Here is a 15,512-nt window from a genome sequence, read left to right as displayed (position 1 = left end):
GAAGAAGTCAAGTTTAGTTGCTTTGTATTGCAGAAGAAGAAAGCAAGACCCAGATAGGTAAAATGATTCATCTGAAATCACTCAATCCAGAAATGGCAGAGCTGGGTCTGGAGTCATTCTTCCGGTTGGCCTTAGGAAGAAAGTTCATCTTGTCTGCCTTTAAGATTGTAGCCCAGAAAGCAATTTGGTGGCATCTAAGTAAGAGAATGGTCCATGTAGACCCAAGTAGATTCATAAGGAAACTAAGTCTTCTGGGGGAGGAAGTAGGAAGAATGACTTGATTGTTCTCCATTTCCCTTCCATGATGGAGTCAAAGTATTCTTTTACTTTGGAGATCACTGCAACAAACTCCTTTCTTTTCACTTCATTCATTGTTCTTTGATAATACTTTTAAAGAAATCTGAATTACCCACTTTGTCTTTTGCAGTTCTTAAAGCCCCAAACTATATTTTCTGAAATATGGGGTGTATGTTTGTGCATGTGATAACAAATACAATCAAAATTTACATACATGCTCTAAGGCAACAACAAGGACAGTGATAGAAAAATGGAGACCCAGGGAAACAAGTAGAGGACAAACTTGGGAGAATGAACCTTGAAAAGCTCTCAGTTCCCCACTACCCTGATGTGCAGTGTTGGATATAATATCAATCACATTTCAAATGTAAGAGCAAAGCTTCTTATTTTAAGACATACCATGGGAAAGCTCTACTTAATATTTTGAGGAAGCAAAGAATTAGCCCCTCATTTAAATATTTTGCATATTCTAAAACAAAGAAAGAGACACAGATGTACAGAACAGACTTTTAGACTCTGTGGGAGAAGGCAAGGGTGGGATGTTCAGAGAGAACAGTATTGAAACAGGTATACTATCAAGGGTGAAACAGATCACCAGCCCAGGTTGGATGCATGAGACAAGTGCTCGGGCCTGGTGCACTGGGAAGACCCAGAGGGATCAGGTAGAGAGGGAGGCGGGAGGGGGGATCGGGATGGGGAACACATGTAAATCCATGGCTGATTCATGTCAATGTATGGCAAAAACCACTACAATAATAAATAAATAAATATTTTGCATATTCTAGTTTTCCTATTTAAATTTGCTTTAAATGGGAACATACCAGTACAAGTATATCACAAAGGCAGGTAAACAACAAAAATAATGTCATGAAGCTTGAGATATTTACTGTTTGGCTCAAAAGAAGCAGAGGGAAAACTTCATAAAAGCTATTTTGTGGTATAGACTCTTTCTACCTTCCTACAAGAATGTGGTCTTTGGTGGGAAATACTCTACTATAGTCAATAAATATTCTTATTCCCATACCTTCTATCTACCAGAGTTTTGATGACAATTAAACATGATAGTGTTATGTGTGAACAGTGGCCTTCAAAAGCGCTCAATAAATGATTATAGAAGCTGTCCTGTAGTTGAAGAAGACTTGACTTGGGTCTTCACCAGACCCAAGTCTTATCAAAATCAGATGTGACTAAAAGATTATTGATAACACAGCTAGTCTCTTTTAGGGGACAAGAAAAACCACTTCCTCCTAGTGTTCATCTGGTGGTGAACAATTCTACGCAGTATGCCAATCATCTCTAGTTCTATCCTTCTCAGTTAGGAATACTCTAAAAAGAAAAAAAAGCAACCTGTCGGGGGAATCTAGAAAAAGTTCTTACCTCTCCTGAAGTCCTATGGGCTTCATTTTGAAAGGAGAAGGGCAGACAGCGGTGGTAGCTTTGATCTCAGGAGTGTATTGGCCTTGAGGGTCCACAACCACACTCAGGACCTTTGGAGCCTGTTCAGGCTGGACCATGCTGTTGGCTGTCTTGTCCTCAGAGTGTGCAGGCTGTAACACAATGGGTGATAGGTGGATCTCCTGATTTTTCTCTTTATCTTGTCTCAGGGAAAGCTGAAATTTTTCTTTTAATCTGTAAAGAATCTATGGAAGGAGATACAAAGAATTTCCGTCACAGTTTTTCATGTTGAACAACAGAATATGATCTCCATCCCAACTTAGAAGACAAACCAAAGTAAGTGAGAAAAGCTTCCTAGGATGATTTCTCAGTTTTATACTATTGAGGGTTTTCCTTAAAAAGATACAGTTTGTTTCCAGTTATGGAGTGCAAAGGGCTTCTCCGGTGGCTCAGTGTTTACAAATCCACTTGCAATGCAGAAGACTTGAGTTCAGTTCCCGGGTCAGAAAGATTCCCTGGAGGAAGAAACGGCAGCCCACGCCAGTGTTCTTCCCTGGAGAATCCTATGGACAGTGGAGCCTGGCGGACTGCAGTCCACGGGGTTGCAAAGTGTTAGACACGATTGAAGTGACTGAGCAAACACTGCAGTCACAAGGAGTACAAACATATTAAACGTATATGTACATGAGTCTGCTTTTCAAATAGAACTCAAAAACAAATATGCCTAATTTTATAAAGGTATCAGATGTCAGTTTGATCACATGTAAGCTCTAATTTAAAATGACTGACATGGAAAATTTATAGAAAGAATAGCCATGATATAGAGACTTAAGACATTTATAGAAACAGAGATCTGCAACCACTACAATGTGTAAGAAAAAAGTCTCATAAAGTAGTAATTAGAGCATAGCAATGCTATAAGCCACAAGTTCTTAATGTAGGTAAGTATCCGCATTAGTCACATATTAATTTGAGTATCTAGTAAATACTTGAAAAAATTAAATTTTAGGGTACATGTTAAAGAATAATTTGGACAATCAGAATTTTCTTTTTTACTTCTTGCTCCTTTAAATTTTGAATGTGTGTTGAAAAAAAGTCAAAGTATCATGTTCCTTCATTCTCAGAGTTCTTTCTGGAATGGCTAACTCAATTCAGAAAGTTTTAAAACTTTTAAAAGAATGGGACTGACTTCGTTGGGACACTCTAGTGGACCAAACTGTGAAGTGAGCAAGGTATGTCCTTCCTGTCCTCAGGCTTTCCTTTTTATAAGCCCCTTCCCCCTTTTTTCTCTTCTCTTTTTAAAATACTAATTTTTATGTTTTATATATTTTAATATAGTTTTTTTCAGTTTAACTGAGATATAATTGACATAATATTGTATACGTTTAAAGTTTAAGATGTACAGTATAACGGCTTCATAGTTTTTTCTTCTTTCTTGATGATAACTCCTCTACTTCAATTATTAAAAAAAGAACCAGGATGAAACAAAACCACAACAATCTAAGATGAGAAGGTATTAGACTGAGATTAAGAAGAAAAGAATTCAAAGAACCGAAAACTCAGCAGCAGGGTGTAAATCTTCTTTTATAGAGAACAGAGCTGACAATGCAGAAAATACAATCAGTGGTAGATATGACAAAGCTGAGAGTCTGCCTGGAATCTATAGCAAAGGAGAAACAAATGAAGGTGAAAACAAGAGAAAAGATGGGATATGGACATCAGAGAAGAGTTATGGTAAATGATAAGCCAGAATAAAAGAGAGAAGCAAGTCATTCAAAACTATTTTTCAGTGCCTTGTGTGAAGTACCAAGTATTCCATCATGAACAAATAGACTGTATCCTGTTTCTATGGAATTTAGGGATATGGAATGAAAAAAATTCTTAGTTTTTTTTTTTAAGTATGTCGATTGAAAGAAGAGTAAATGTGAGAAGAAAATGGAGCAATTTTTATGACTTTGAGAAAAAAATGCATATTACAGAGTATATATGAATCCCATCCCTAGATAAACTGATATTCATGTGAATAAAGCCAGCAGGAGCAATTTCTCAAATACACAAAGTTTCATAAGACATATTACCTGTCTACCCTTCCCGAAAAAACTTTACTCAGCGTCATGAGAGAGATGACTCCAAATGAAGAACTGAAGAGATAGAAATTGTAATATGAAAGGGAGCCCTGGAATTATTTAAATGTAGAGTAAAAAATAAATTTATTTAGTTCCAACATCTCAGATTGTAATAACAAGAAATAAGTTGAAGGAGGGCAAAGAAATAAAAAAAATATGGATGAATATATGTTAAGTAACTTTTTAGTTAGGGATACAGAGGGAATGGAGGTCAGGGTGTTAGGAGGTTAGGAAAGAAGGACCTCCTTCTTTCTCTGGCTACAGGCTCCTCCAAGGAGTCCGGGACCTCAGCTGTCCCACCCACCTGTGTGCTTTGGGGCAAAAGGAAGAAAAGGTCACCACCGTCCCAAAATTATGGTAGAGATTCGCATCTAGAGAAGACCTCTATGATATCATAACCTGAGAAACTGGGACTCAAACATTTTACTCCCAAGTCACTACGTTAATTTGGAAGACTTACTTAAACTCCTTTTTCCTAATGTTTCTCTCTCTGTTGTATCCTGCAGCTGTATGTCATTGGGTACATTCATTTCTTGACCCCTCCCAACCTGAGGGTCATCACTCACTAACAAAATGAGGATTATAATAGCATCGCATAGAGCTTTGGTGAATATTAAGTGAGATAATTTACATGTTCACAATTTTCAGCTCTTAATAAATGCAACATTATCGGTGTGTTCAATAACATATATACAGGTTTTATATATTAAAAAAATAGAGGTCCTTCTGACCTAATTATACATGAAAGAAATTGAAGTTTAGCTAACTAATGTGGCTGCTCCAAAATCAGCAGTTAGTTGTGGGAAAGTCAAACTCAAGGCCCCTCTGCTTCGAAGGACTGATCACTTCCTACCCCTTATGTGCATGCTCTTTGCCACACCATCATTCTTAGAGATCGACTCTGAAATCCCATCTGTTGCCCATGTGATTCTAGCAACGGGTTTGAACATCACCAAATCTAAGAGTACATCTTTGTACGCTGAGAGTTCTCTCTGAGACTTCCCTGGTCATACAGTCACTAAGAATCCACACTCACAATGCCAGGGACCTAGGTTCGATCCTTAGTCAGGGAACTAGATCCCACATGCTGCACCTAAGAGTTCACAAGCTGCAACTAAAGATCCCGCATCCCACAGTGAAGACCCTGTACAGCCAAATAAATAAATAAAAATAAATAGATATTAAAAAAGAAAGTTCTTTTAGGGAAAAGGACTATGCACAGATGAGGTATAACTAGAAATATGTATTATAAATCAAACTGCCAGGAAATTAAGGAGAATCTTTCTTGCCTTTTATGTCAGTTCACTTTTGTATAACCTGGTAACTTTATACTGGTGGTATAAAAGTTGACTGTGGAAAGATAAAGCTAAATCTTGAATTTTTGAAACAATGGGTTCTAAATATTCCTGTGACAAATATGACTGCATAAGGAAAAAAGATGTCCAATATTAAGTGGCATGTAACTACTTTCTGTAGGATAGAAAATACTGAAGATAATGCCCAAGGATGGGGAGATGTTTTTGGACCTGCTCCTTCTTTTCATTTTCTATAACCTTCAAAAAGCACTTTGTCAACATTCTGCACAAACAAAATCCACAATAGAAAAATATCAATTAGATGACATGTATGTATTAAGATAAATACATAATTACTAAAATACGAGGAAATTAGAATTTAAGTTGAGACAGCTTTTTATTTTTTTTAATAGTATGTTATTTTCCTGAATGAGAAAAGAAAAAGACATATATTTACAAAAATCTATTTAATCAAGGATAATGCATATATTGTATATTCTAAGCTTTTTCACAGTCAACTATAATACATATTGGAGAAGGAAATGGAACCCACTCCAGTACTCTTGCCTGGAAAATCCCATGGATGGAGGAGCCCCTTGGAGGAGTCTGCAAACACTCCTCCCCTTGGAGGAGTCTGCAAAGAGTCAGACACGACTGAGCAACTTCACTTCACTTATAATATATAAATCAAAACATTCACTTGCCTGTTTACATTAGAGTTTTGGAGAAGTATATTTCAAAAATGGAAATGAGAGGGACTTCCCTGGTGGACCAGTGACTAAGACTCTGAGCTCCAAATGCAGGGAGCCCAGGTTCAATTCCTGGTCAGGGAACTAGACCTCATATGCCACAACTAAAGATCCCATGTGCTGCAACAAAGACTCAGCACAGGCAAATAAATAAATAAATATTTTAAAAATGGAAATGAGAAAGCCAAGAAAATGTCAGCCTTCTCCCTAGTTCCACTGACAGGTGTTAATGGAAAACTAGCTCTGGTTCAAAGTCCTTCTATACCATTCACGAGCTTATGTTCTTGGTGGTGAACCTTGCCACATATTTTACAATCATCTCCTTACTTCATCTCCGGTTAGAGGTCACTTTTTAAATCGATATCTATGTAGTATGTGTAAAAACTGACTTCTACATCTTTAATTAGGGGAAGCAAAACCTGGAGAATATACAATACTCTTAAGACACTATTTAAATATTCAACAGAGAGAGCTGGTCTATCTGACAAAATGAGAAAAGAATTGGAGAGGTTGGCACTTGGCAATAGAGCAGTTGTCATGGAATTAAGCTCTACAGAAGTGTTTCCCAACCAGCAGGAATTTGCCACATCTGGAAACCTCTTTTGGTCAAGGTACTGGGCCTTCCCAGATGGTGCTAGTGGTAAAGAACATGCCTGCCAATGCAGGAGACATGAGACACGGGTTTGATCCTTGGGTCAGAAAGATCCCCTGGAGGAGGGCATGGAAATCCACTCCAGTATTCTTGCCTGGAGAATCCCATGGACAGAGGACCCAGGTGGGCTGCAGTCAAGGGAGTTGCAAAAAGTCATACAGGACTGCAGTGACTTAGCATGCACATGCGTACAACGTGCACTGGGGTGTGTGCAGGGGGCCACCAGCCTGCAGTGGGCAGAGGCTGGACAGAATGCCAAGTACCCTACGATGAACAGGACAGCCCCCTGTCCTGATGGAATTATCCAGGCCAACATGTCAGCAGTGCTGCTATCAGGAAACTGGGATAAGGAACCTTAAAAATCACCTGGTGTAGTAAGTCACTTCACACTTAAATCCAGAGTGGTTGAGTGACTTATGGCACTCAACCATAAGTTGATTCTAAATGAAGTTTAGAATCCAGGCTTCCTGACATATGCCTATAATCATTCTCTGCTACAGTGTCTTCTAAATCCCCACAGATCTTCTTCCCCATCTTTTTCCCAAAGCCTCTGAAAAAGTGTTGTCAGAAATTTTTCTCTGCGCAGATCGAGATCTGGAATATACCATATGCATGTTTCTCTATATGAATGCACTTTGTTTCCAAACTCCACCTAAAAGCTTGCTGTAGGAATGGCAAGTCAATATAACTTTCCCTTTAAGAACTTGCTGTTTAAATCTTGGAATTATCAACACACACTCATTTGATCATTTGAAAAAAGAAAGAGAATGGAATATTGAATGAAAGAAACTGTAAAAGTCACAACTACTGCAGGAGAAAAAAAATAACAGGAGGAAGAGAACCAGAGAAACCAGAGAAACAAATGAGAGGAAGCTTAAAAAATCCTGTAAAGTTATTTTGGAGCTTATAATTTTCATTTAAAAATCTTATTCAGTTGTACAGCTTAAACTTATGCAATGTTAGATGTCAAATATATTTCAATAAAAAACACATAGGTGACTAACACACAAAACATCTGTTTGGATTAAAATATGTTCAGATCTCAAAGAGGATGCCACCAACTAACAGTCATAGCATTTCTCCTTTGCAATAGTTTACAGTTAGTTCTGAAACAGTTCATTCATTTCTTTTAGTTGAATAAAATGTGAATCAATTGTTACTACATTGTAAGAACAACACTGTGGGTGCAAAGATAGCACACAATCCTTGCTTCTGGGAATTCACAGGCTTCCAGAAGAGACAGATGTGTGAAAATGATGTCCGGTACCAGATACTAGGTGGAAAAATAGAGCTGGGTCGACAGCAGGTATGGTAGTACACATTTATTACGTCTGCGTGAGTTGAATGTCTCTAATTAACACAGGCATTGTCATTGATTTCTAGACTCCTTTGTGGCCAGAAATAGATGTTCACAAGACAGAGCGACAGGATCGGAAGAAATTACAGTGTGACCCCTTTACATATAAAATCACGGGAAGGAACCCAGACTTTTAATCCAGATAGACTTGGATTTGAATTCCAACCTCTCCTCTCAGACACCCACACACATAAACCCACATGCTGCTAGTTCTTGGTCAAGTCACTTATCCTCTCTGAATCTTGGTTTCCTTGTCAGTAAAATTAGGAAACTAAAATATACTGTGTTTATACAGAGAGTCTGTAATTAACGAATTATTGTATTGTATACTTGAAAATTTGCTAAGAGGATAGATATTGTGTTAAGTGTGCTTATCACAACACAAAATAACAATAAAGAGGAAAAGAGAAACTACTGGAGGCGATAGATACATTTATGACATAGATTATGGTGATGGTTTCATGGGGGTATGCTTACCTCCAAACTCATCAAGTTGTTTCCATTAAACATGTACAGCTCTTTGTATGTCAATGAAGTGTGTTAAAAATATATTGTTTAGTACCAGGCAGTACATTTAGTATTGTCTGGAAGAAACTGGTTATCATAGTTGTTATATTATTTTTGTTATTATTGAGAGGGTTGTATTTTGAGCTGAATGGTTTCTATTAATACAGAAAAAAAAAAAAACAAACCGAAAATTAGTTTGAGAGATATACCTACTTTGGAAAATGGTTCTGTAACCAAAGCATTCCAGCTCAGAATCTAGTCCCATTCCCTGAACCACTAGGAATTACATATAACATATTAGAAAAGTGTGGCTATGTATGTTCACCCTTGACATGTATTTTCTTTGTGATGCTCAGGCTATATTAGGTAGTCCAATAGAGAGTTTCGTTTGTTCACTACCAAGACCATGACTAGACAAACATTTTGAATGACATATGGATGGCTCTTCCATGGGGCTAAGAAGGCAGAGATTTTATTGACCCAAACACCTACTTTTTATGTGTTTTCTCAAATTGCTTTCCGGGACTTCCCTGGTGGCGCAGTGGACAGGTATCCCCCTGGGAACACAGGGGACATGGGTTCAATCTCTGGTCTGGGAAGATCCCACATGCTGCAGAGCAGCTAAGTCTGTGTGCCACAAATACTGACCATCTGCGCTGCAAGTACTGAAGCCCAAGCTCCTAGAGCCTGTGCTCTGCAACAAGAGAAGCCCCTGCAATGGAGAAGCCAGTGAACCAAAATGAAGAGCAGCCCCAGCTTGCCACAACTAGAGAAAGCCTTCGTGCAGCAAGAAAGATCCAGCACAGCCAAAAACAAATAAAATAAAATTGCTTTCCAGTAGCAATCTGGTCTGTAGACAGCTCTACCTAATTCCATAAATACTTCTGCACTTGTTAATAAACTTCTAGGTGCACTGGAGATGTAATGCAGGCGATGAACCACATTCTTTCTATTATTTATTCCAGTTTAAGAACTAATTCTTCTCAGTAATATATTCCTCCACCTAAAACAGACTGAATGGATTGGAAGTTGCCCACACGTTTTTCCCTGGAAAATTGTATTTGTCTATTTGCTGCGCCACCCACTCTGCATTCACATTTGAGAGGTGCTAAATAAGTCACACATTTGAAAATGTCATGCGTGTCTAATTTTATGCCTGGCAACATACATTTTTTTTTTTAAATTTTAACGAAAGTAAACAATATGCCATATTTCAAAAATTTTGCCAAGCCTTATGTTATTGTTACAAAGCATATAATCCTCTGTGACAGCGATTTACCTATATAATTTCATAATAAAACCACATGCTTTTCATTTCTATGATATGAGGAAGGCTTGGACACAAATAATGGCATTTGATCTTTTATAAATATAATTAACGCCAGAGGGAAATTTCTGAGTTATATCTTTTCCTTTGCCATGGAATCAACAAAATTATGGGAAACAGAAACCAAAGTATATTTGTTTGAAAGTCACAAGAGTGATAGTGTAACTATTACAAAGAGATCCAAGGGAAAAACTTACTTTAAATCAAGATCATTATCAAAAACACTTGAACATGTACAAAGATAAGCTTATTTTAGAGAATCACATTTGACCAGTCCTACATGTGAACTTGTCAGTGGTTAAGTTTTATCAGATAACCTTAACTTCATCTTATTCCTGTCTAACAGGTAGTATTTATTTTTCTACCAATATTAATTCCTTTCTATACTGCTGATTCCCCTGCTATTTTTTAAAGTGACGCTTTCACATTAAAATGGAAGATCCTGTTTGAAACATATCATTCGACTACTTTCTTTCATTTATTCAAAATCTATTGGAACACAAATCAAAAATGTTTCTTCTGATTCACTACTCCCCATCTTGAATAGATTCCTCTCCCAGGAAATGGAAACACAACCATCCGATTGTCAGTCAAATAACCTGGGAGTCATCCTTCATTTTTCTCTTTCTTCCTCCCAGAGAATCAGTACACAGCAAGTCTTTTCAACTCCACCTACAAATAAATCCCAATCCTTCACTCCTCTCCATTCTCCATCCCCACCCCCTACTCAGGGCCACCATCATATTTCTCATCAGGCTAATACAGTAGCTGCTCCAACACTTCACCCCAAGTTCTGTCCCCAGCCACTCCCCACCAACAGAGAGTCTGATCTTTTAAATCCACAAATCAGATCACATCAAAGCTCTGTCTGAAACAGCTTCTGCCCTTCTCCTGGAAGCCAGAGAGGACTCCTGCCTCAGCTTCACCTGCTCCATTCCACACACCATCTGTAACATCCTTTGCCAGGGAGGCCCTGTCCCTACTTTTTCAGATATCTCAGTTGCCTTTGATTACTCTGCTCCACTCACTCACTATTATCTCACCATAAGCTCTTCATGGCACTTGATGCTTTTTGATTCTTTACAAAATAAATAAACTTTATTTTTTTAGGAGCAGTGTTAGCTTTATTAGAAATTGAGCAGAGAGCAGAGCTCTCATATTGCCCCCTCCCCCACCTCCCTCAACAACTTCCCTTATTACTAACATCTTGCACTCGTGTGGCATACTTGTTACTAATTAAGTCAACACTGATATGTTATCATTAACTGAAGTCTAGAACGTAGATTAGGGCTCACTCACTCTTGATGCTGTACGTTCCATGGATTTGTTTTGACAAATCCATAATGTCAGTATGCACCTTTACACTATTGTACAGAAAAGTTTCACTGCCCCCAGCAACTTCTGACAACCACTGATCTTTTTACTTTTATCTATAGTTTTGCCTCTGCCAGAATGTCATATACTAGGAATCATAGAATATGAACACTATTTGATTTTTGAAAACAGTAACTTAATTATTGTCTCTGTCTTCTTCTGGAGAACAAGCACCGTGAGCACAGAGACCTTATCTATCTTGTTCCTTCCTTTGCCCAAAGGGCCAACAGGCTCACAGTGAACCCACTCCAGGAATTCCTGGATTGAATGAACTGATGAATCCACCTACCAGCACTGAAGGGAGCAATCGCCTACACACTCTTGAAACATTTCCTTCTTGGTTTCTTCTAGCAACGTTGGAGCAGACTTAGATTTTTGAATTTTACATGGATGCTTTGCAGCTATTGGGAAAAGAAGGGTCAGTTGTTCCCTGGCTCCAAGTAGTTTAACGTGTGGTGACTACAGGTTCTATTGCTACTGGAGACCAGTATGTAGGGTGGGAATTTATCCAATCACGTTGGATACATGGGGATCCACCCCGAGCTAGAGATACAGAATTTGGAGCATATCTAACAAGTTAACCTCTGTTCCGACTCCCTCAGCCCTCTAGAGCTCACGAGCTGCTCAGGACTCTGCTTTCCCACTTTCTTCCTTTCATCCTTGCCTTTGCTCTTCTGGATCTTAAGTATTTACTTCCTGAACAAGGCGGCTTCCCAGATGGCACAGTGGTCAAGAATCCGCCTGCCAGTGCAGGAGATGCAGGTTCGATCCCTGGGTAGGGAGGATCCTGGAGAAGGAAATGCCAACCCACTCCAGTATTCTTGCTTTAAAAATTCCATGGACAGAGGAACCTGATGGGCAGCAGTCCGAACTGAAGTGAAGTGAGTCAGTTGTGTCCAACTCTTTGTAACCCCAAGGGCTATACGGTCCACAGAATTCTCCAGGCCAGAATACTGGAGTGGATAACCTTTCCCTTCTCCAGGGGATCTTCCCAACCCAGGAATTGAACCCAGCTGGGTCTCTTGCAGTGCAAGCAGATTCTTTGCCAGCTGAGCCACAAGGGAAGCCCAAGAATACTGGAGTGGGTAGCCTATCCCTTCTCCGGGGATTCTTCCTCCTACATTGCAGGTGGATTCTTTACCAACTGAGTTATCAGAGCTACAGTCCATGGGGTCACAAAGAGTCAGACAAGATACAATCTCTACTTGAATCTCTCTACACCCGTTTCTATTTTCCTCTTCCTTCCAATGTTCCGAGCAGAAAAATACTGTAATTGTGACTTATAAGATAGAGGACAACACTTGAGATTTCCTCTATTAAAAAAAGGAAAAAAGAACCACATATTTTAAAACACAATTAACCATAACAAGAAACCATATCCTATACTACCTAAAAAATGTCCAGAGGTGTCTGTCAAAATTTCCATAGAATCTTCAAATTTCATTAAATTTTTTTACCCTTAACCTCCACTATTTAGCTATAAAAATCTGTGTTCCCAATCTTATTGTTTTTTTGATATTGTCACAATTTTTAGAAATCTTCTTTCTGAATGCCTGACCCATAGGAGATGCCTCTGAATTCATGGTGATGGAAACTTTAGGGCGACTGGACACTTGCAACTTTCTAAAGTTTAGATTCTAGGAAATATGCCAATCTTTAGTCTATTTAAAGCCTTAATTGTTTTATGTCCTTCAAGTTTAGATCCGCTCAGCCTCTATCTTTCCAAACTGAGCCCTAATCTTTCTAATATAAACCCCTTCCCTGGACAAGGAGCACAAATAAACAAAACCCATTAAGACACCCAGCCACACCGCTGACTGCCACAAGCATAACTGGAGTGATGTCTTTTGCAGGGGGCATTTAAAAACTAAGGAGGGAATGCTTTTACAAATGTGCAAAATTAAGAAGAAGATAGCACACAGGAAAAAAAGATACTAAAACCCATTTATAAACTTCAAATATTTTAAAGTCATATCACAGAATTTTCAAAACAATAGAAAATTTTATCATTCTATTAGAAAGGTAACTGTTAATTCATTCAACATCAAGAAGCACCGCCTATTTTAGTGTGTTTAAGTTTATCTGGAGTTCTACTTTTTTAAATTTGAAATATACTCTTAAAGGCTTCATATCTATAACTTGTCATTTACAGAGCCATCTGCAGTATATGCTTTTATACTTTTACATTATTCTTTCACCTAAGAATTAGTTGATTATGGATTGTTTAGCCTTTTAGCCTATAATCATCTCCTTTGCATGCCTGGAATTTCATAGAGTGCTTTCAAGGCCCGTTAAAAATAAGAAAACCTTATTTTTACTCATTAAGAAGTAAACTTACCCCTAAGACATATTTCTTTTAAAATTTTTTCCCAAGTTGCATAAAGATGATATAAACGAAGAAATAAAGTAATCCCAAAGTGCATTCATGAGATTTAAACGACTTTGAGGGTTTCAGTGACCTCGCTAAATCAGTTTCTGAAGCTTCATTCTCAGGGTTGATCAAGTTACTAAAAGCCTCAGTGCAATTATAGCCTTATTCTGCAGGTCAGAATCCATAATTCCATAGGTTTTCCTTTAGCTCTCACCCTGCTGTTAGATGTGAAATATTCCCAACCTAGCAGGATCAGAGCCTTGCTTCTGTTCCCAGTCTTTCCAATGAATGGCAGTGTGTCCAATAATATCAAACGGTGGGCTCAGTAAAAGAGAAAATATATAAAGAAACGAACTTACCATCAAACAGGTTACTATAATAACAAAGATGCTGAGAAAAATGACAACAGCATAAAATCCTTCTTTGCTCCAGATTTTGTCCGCTTCATGCTGCCCTTGTAAAACGTTTTTCTTTGAAAGCAAAACAGAAAGTCCGATGTTAAATGAGAGCTTGAGGAGACTGGCGTTCTTATCAGACACTAAACATATTTTTAGCTTGATTCCATCCAGTGTAGTAGAACACACCTACATCCCCCACTGCCAGAGCTGCTTCTCAAACTGATCTGAGACATCGGATTGCCGTCCTCAGACATTAAGACTATTTTATCTCCTGTATAGGAGCAAGCAAGCCCGACATGGCATCCTTGCCCCAGCCTTTGTTAATGTCCCTCGAGCTCTCTCTCAGCAACTACCTGCTTCGTAGGTGAGAGAGTTCTGCTCTGCTCTGGGTTGAGGAAATTGTTTCTGAAGCTTTCCTTACTCTTTCAGACTCCTCCCACAACACCAACACCCTGATTTACGGGCTGTAACACTGCTCTCAACTTTTAAACAAAAGTGAAACAGGTGCAGTCTCATGATGCATTAATAAACAGAGCAACAATGTCGAGATCATTTCCTTCCTTTTTTTATGAAATCTTTTTTTAAAAATCCAGTCTATTTTGTCAAAATCTGATGAATGTACCACTTTAGCCATATAAATTGTTAGGACTTTATATTTTACTGAAATCAACAGGGGGCATCAAAATATCTAAAATTATTTGGTAGGTAATAAAAGGAAAATAGTTTTATTTATTTGTTTATTAGCTTACTATTTGGGGGTTGAGAGGGTAGAGAAATAGCATGAATAAAATGTCAATGAATGATTTAGTTTAATTTTACCTATTCTTTTAAAAAAACGCATCTACTAAAATCACATCTTATAATGCAATGGAGCTTTATAATTTATATAAATTATAAGTTTACATAAGTTTTATAATTCAGTGAAATTTACAGATTTAGGTTAAAGAAAATTTAGCTGGAAACCAAATGGTCCACAAATAGGAAAAACATATAGGGCTAAATCAAGTTGAATGCTCCCACTCATCTAAAATTACATTTTGTTGAAGTCTGATTTTTCTTCCCTTTAGTTGAGCTGTCTCTAGTGATTAAGAAAGCCCTGAACAATAGGATAGTGAATGATGAAAAACGTCAAAGACAGTGGCTCTGGAGAGTGAGAGGTCATCCTGAGCATTCCAGAGGCAGGTAAATTCCCAACTTAATGTAACCGCTGGAATGACTTCAGCCTATACTATGTGGAAAAGAAGAACCACCCAGCTGATCCTAGTCAACCTATAGAATCCTGAAAAATAAATAGTAATTGTCTCAAAAAAAAAAGTCTTCAGCTAAACCTGTTCTTGTAGGTGTCTGAATTTTGAAATCATTGTTAGTTATTTGTCAAGACTTAAAAAATGCATTCCATGTTTGTAAATTAGACAAAAAGAAATATTTGCCTTTTGAAAAATATTTTATGAAAAATTTCTATCCTGAAACTCAAGTGAGTCTTGGTGGCGAGTTCAATAAAACAGAACCAAAAGGATCTCTGAGTTCAACTGTGGTTATAACTATGTGAGGAAGACTTCTGTTGCTTGAAGTAGCTGAATTTCCCTTTCTTTTGCTTGTAAAATATACTTAAATTCACTGTAATACCTTGCCTTCTTTAAGACAGAGACAAATTCATAGATGCA

The 15,512-nt window shown here is 37.9% G+C and overlaps 1 protein-coding gene across 1 annotated transcript in view; it reads right to left on the bottom strand.

The window, feature by feature from the left end:
* PTPRR (protein tyrosine phosphatase receptor type R) overlaps positions 1–15,512 on the bottom strand; it is a 264,879-nt gene that overhangs the window by 97,725 nt on the left and 151,642 nt on the right. Inside the window, exons 5-6 of the mRNA XM_065932177.1 lie at positions 13,810–13,920; positions 1,675–1,937 (exon numbers count right to left, since the gene is read on the bottom strand). Of these exons, the coding sequence (XP_065788249.1) occupies positions 1,675–1,937; positions 13,810–13,920 (374 nt within the window). The remainder of the gene's footprint in view (positions 1–1,674; positions 1,938–13,809; positions 13,921–15,512) is intronic.

The sequence above is a fragment of the Muntiacus reevesi genome, chromosome 4 (assembly GCF_963930625.1).
Source record: "Muntiacus reevesi chromosome 4, mMunRee1.1, whole genome shotgun sequence".
In the NCBI taxonomy this organism is placed as follows: Eukaryota; Metazoa; Chordata; class Mammalia; order Artiodactyla; family Cervidae; genus Muntiacus; species Muntiacus reevesi.
Note: the sequence above shows the minus strand (reverse complement) of the source record. Positions and strands in the feature narration are given on the sequence as shown.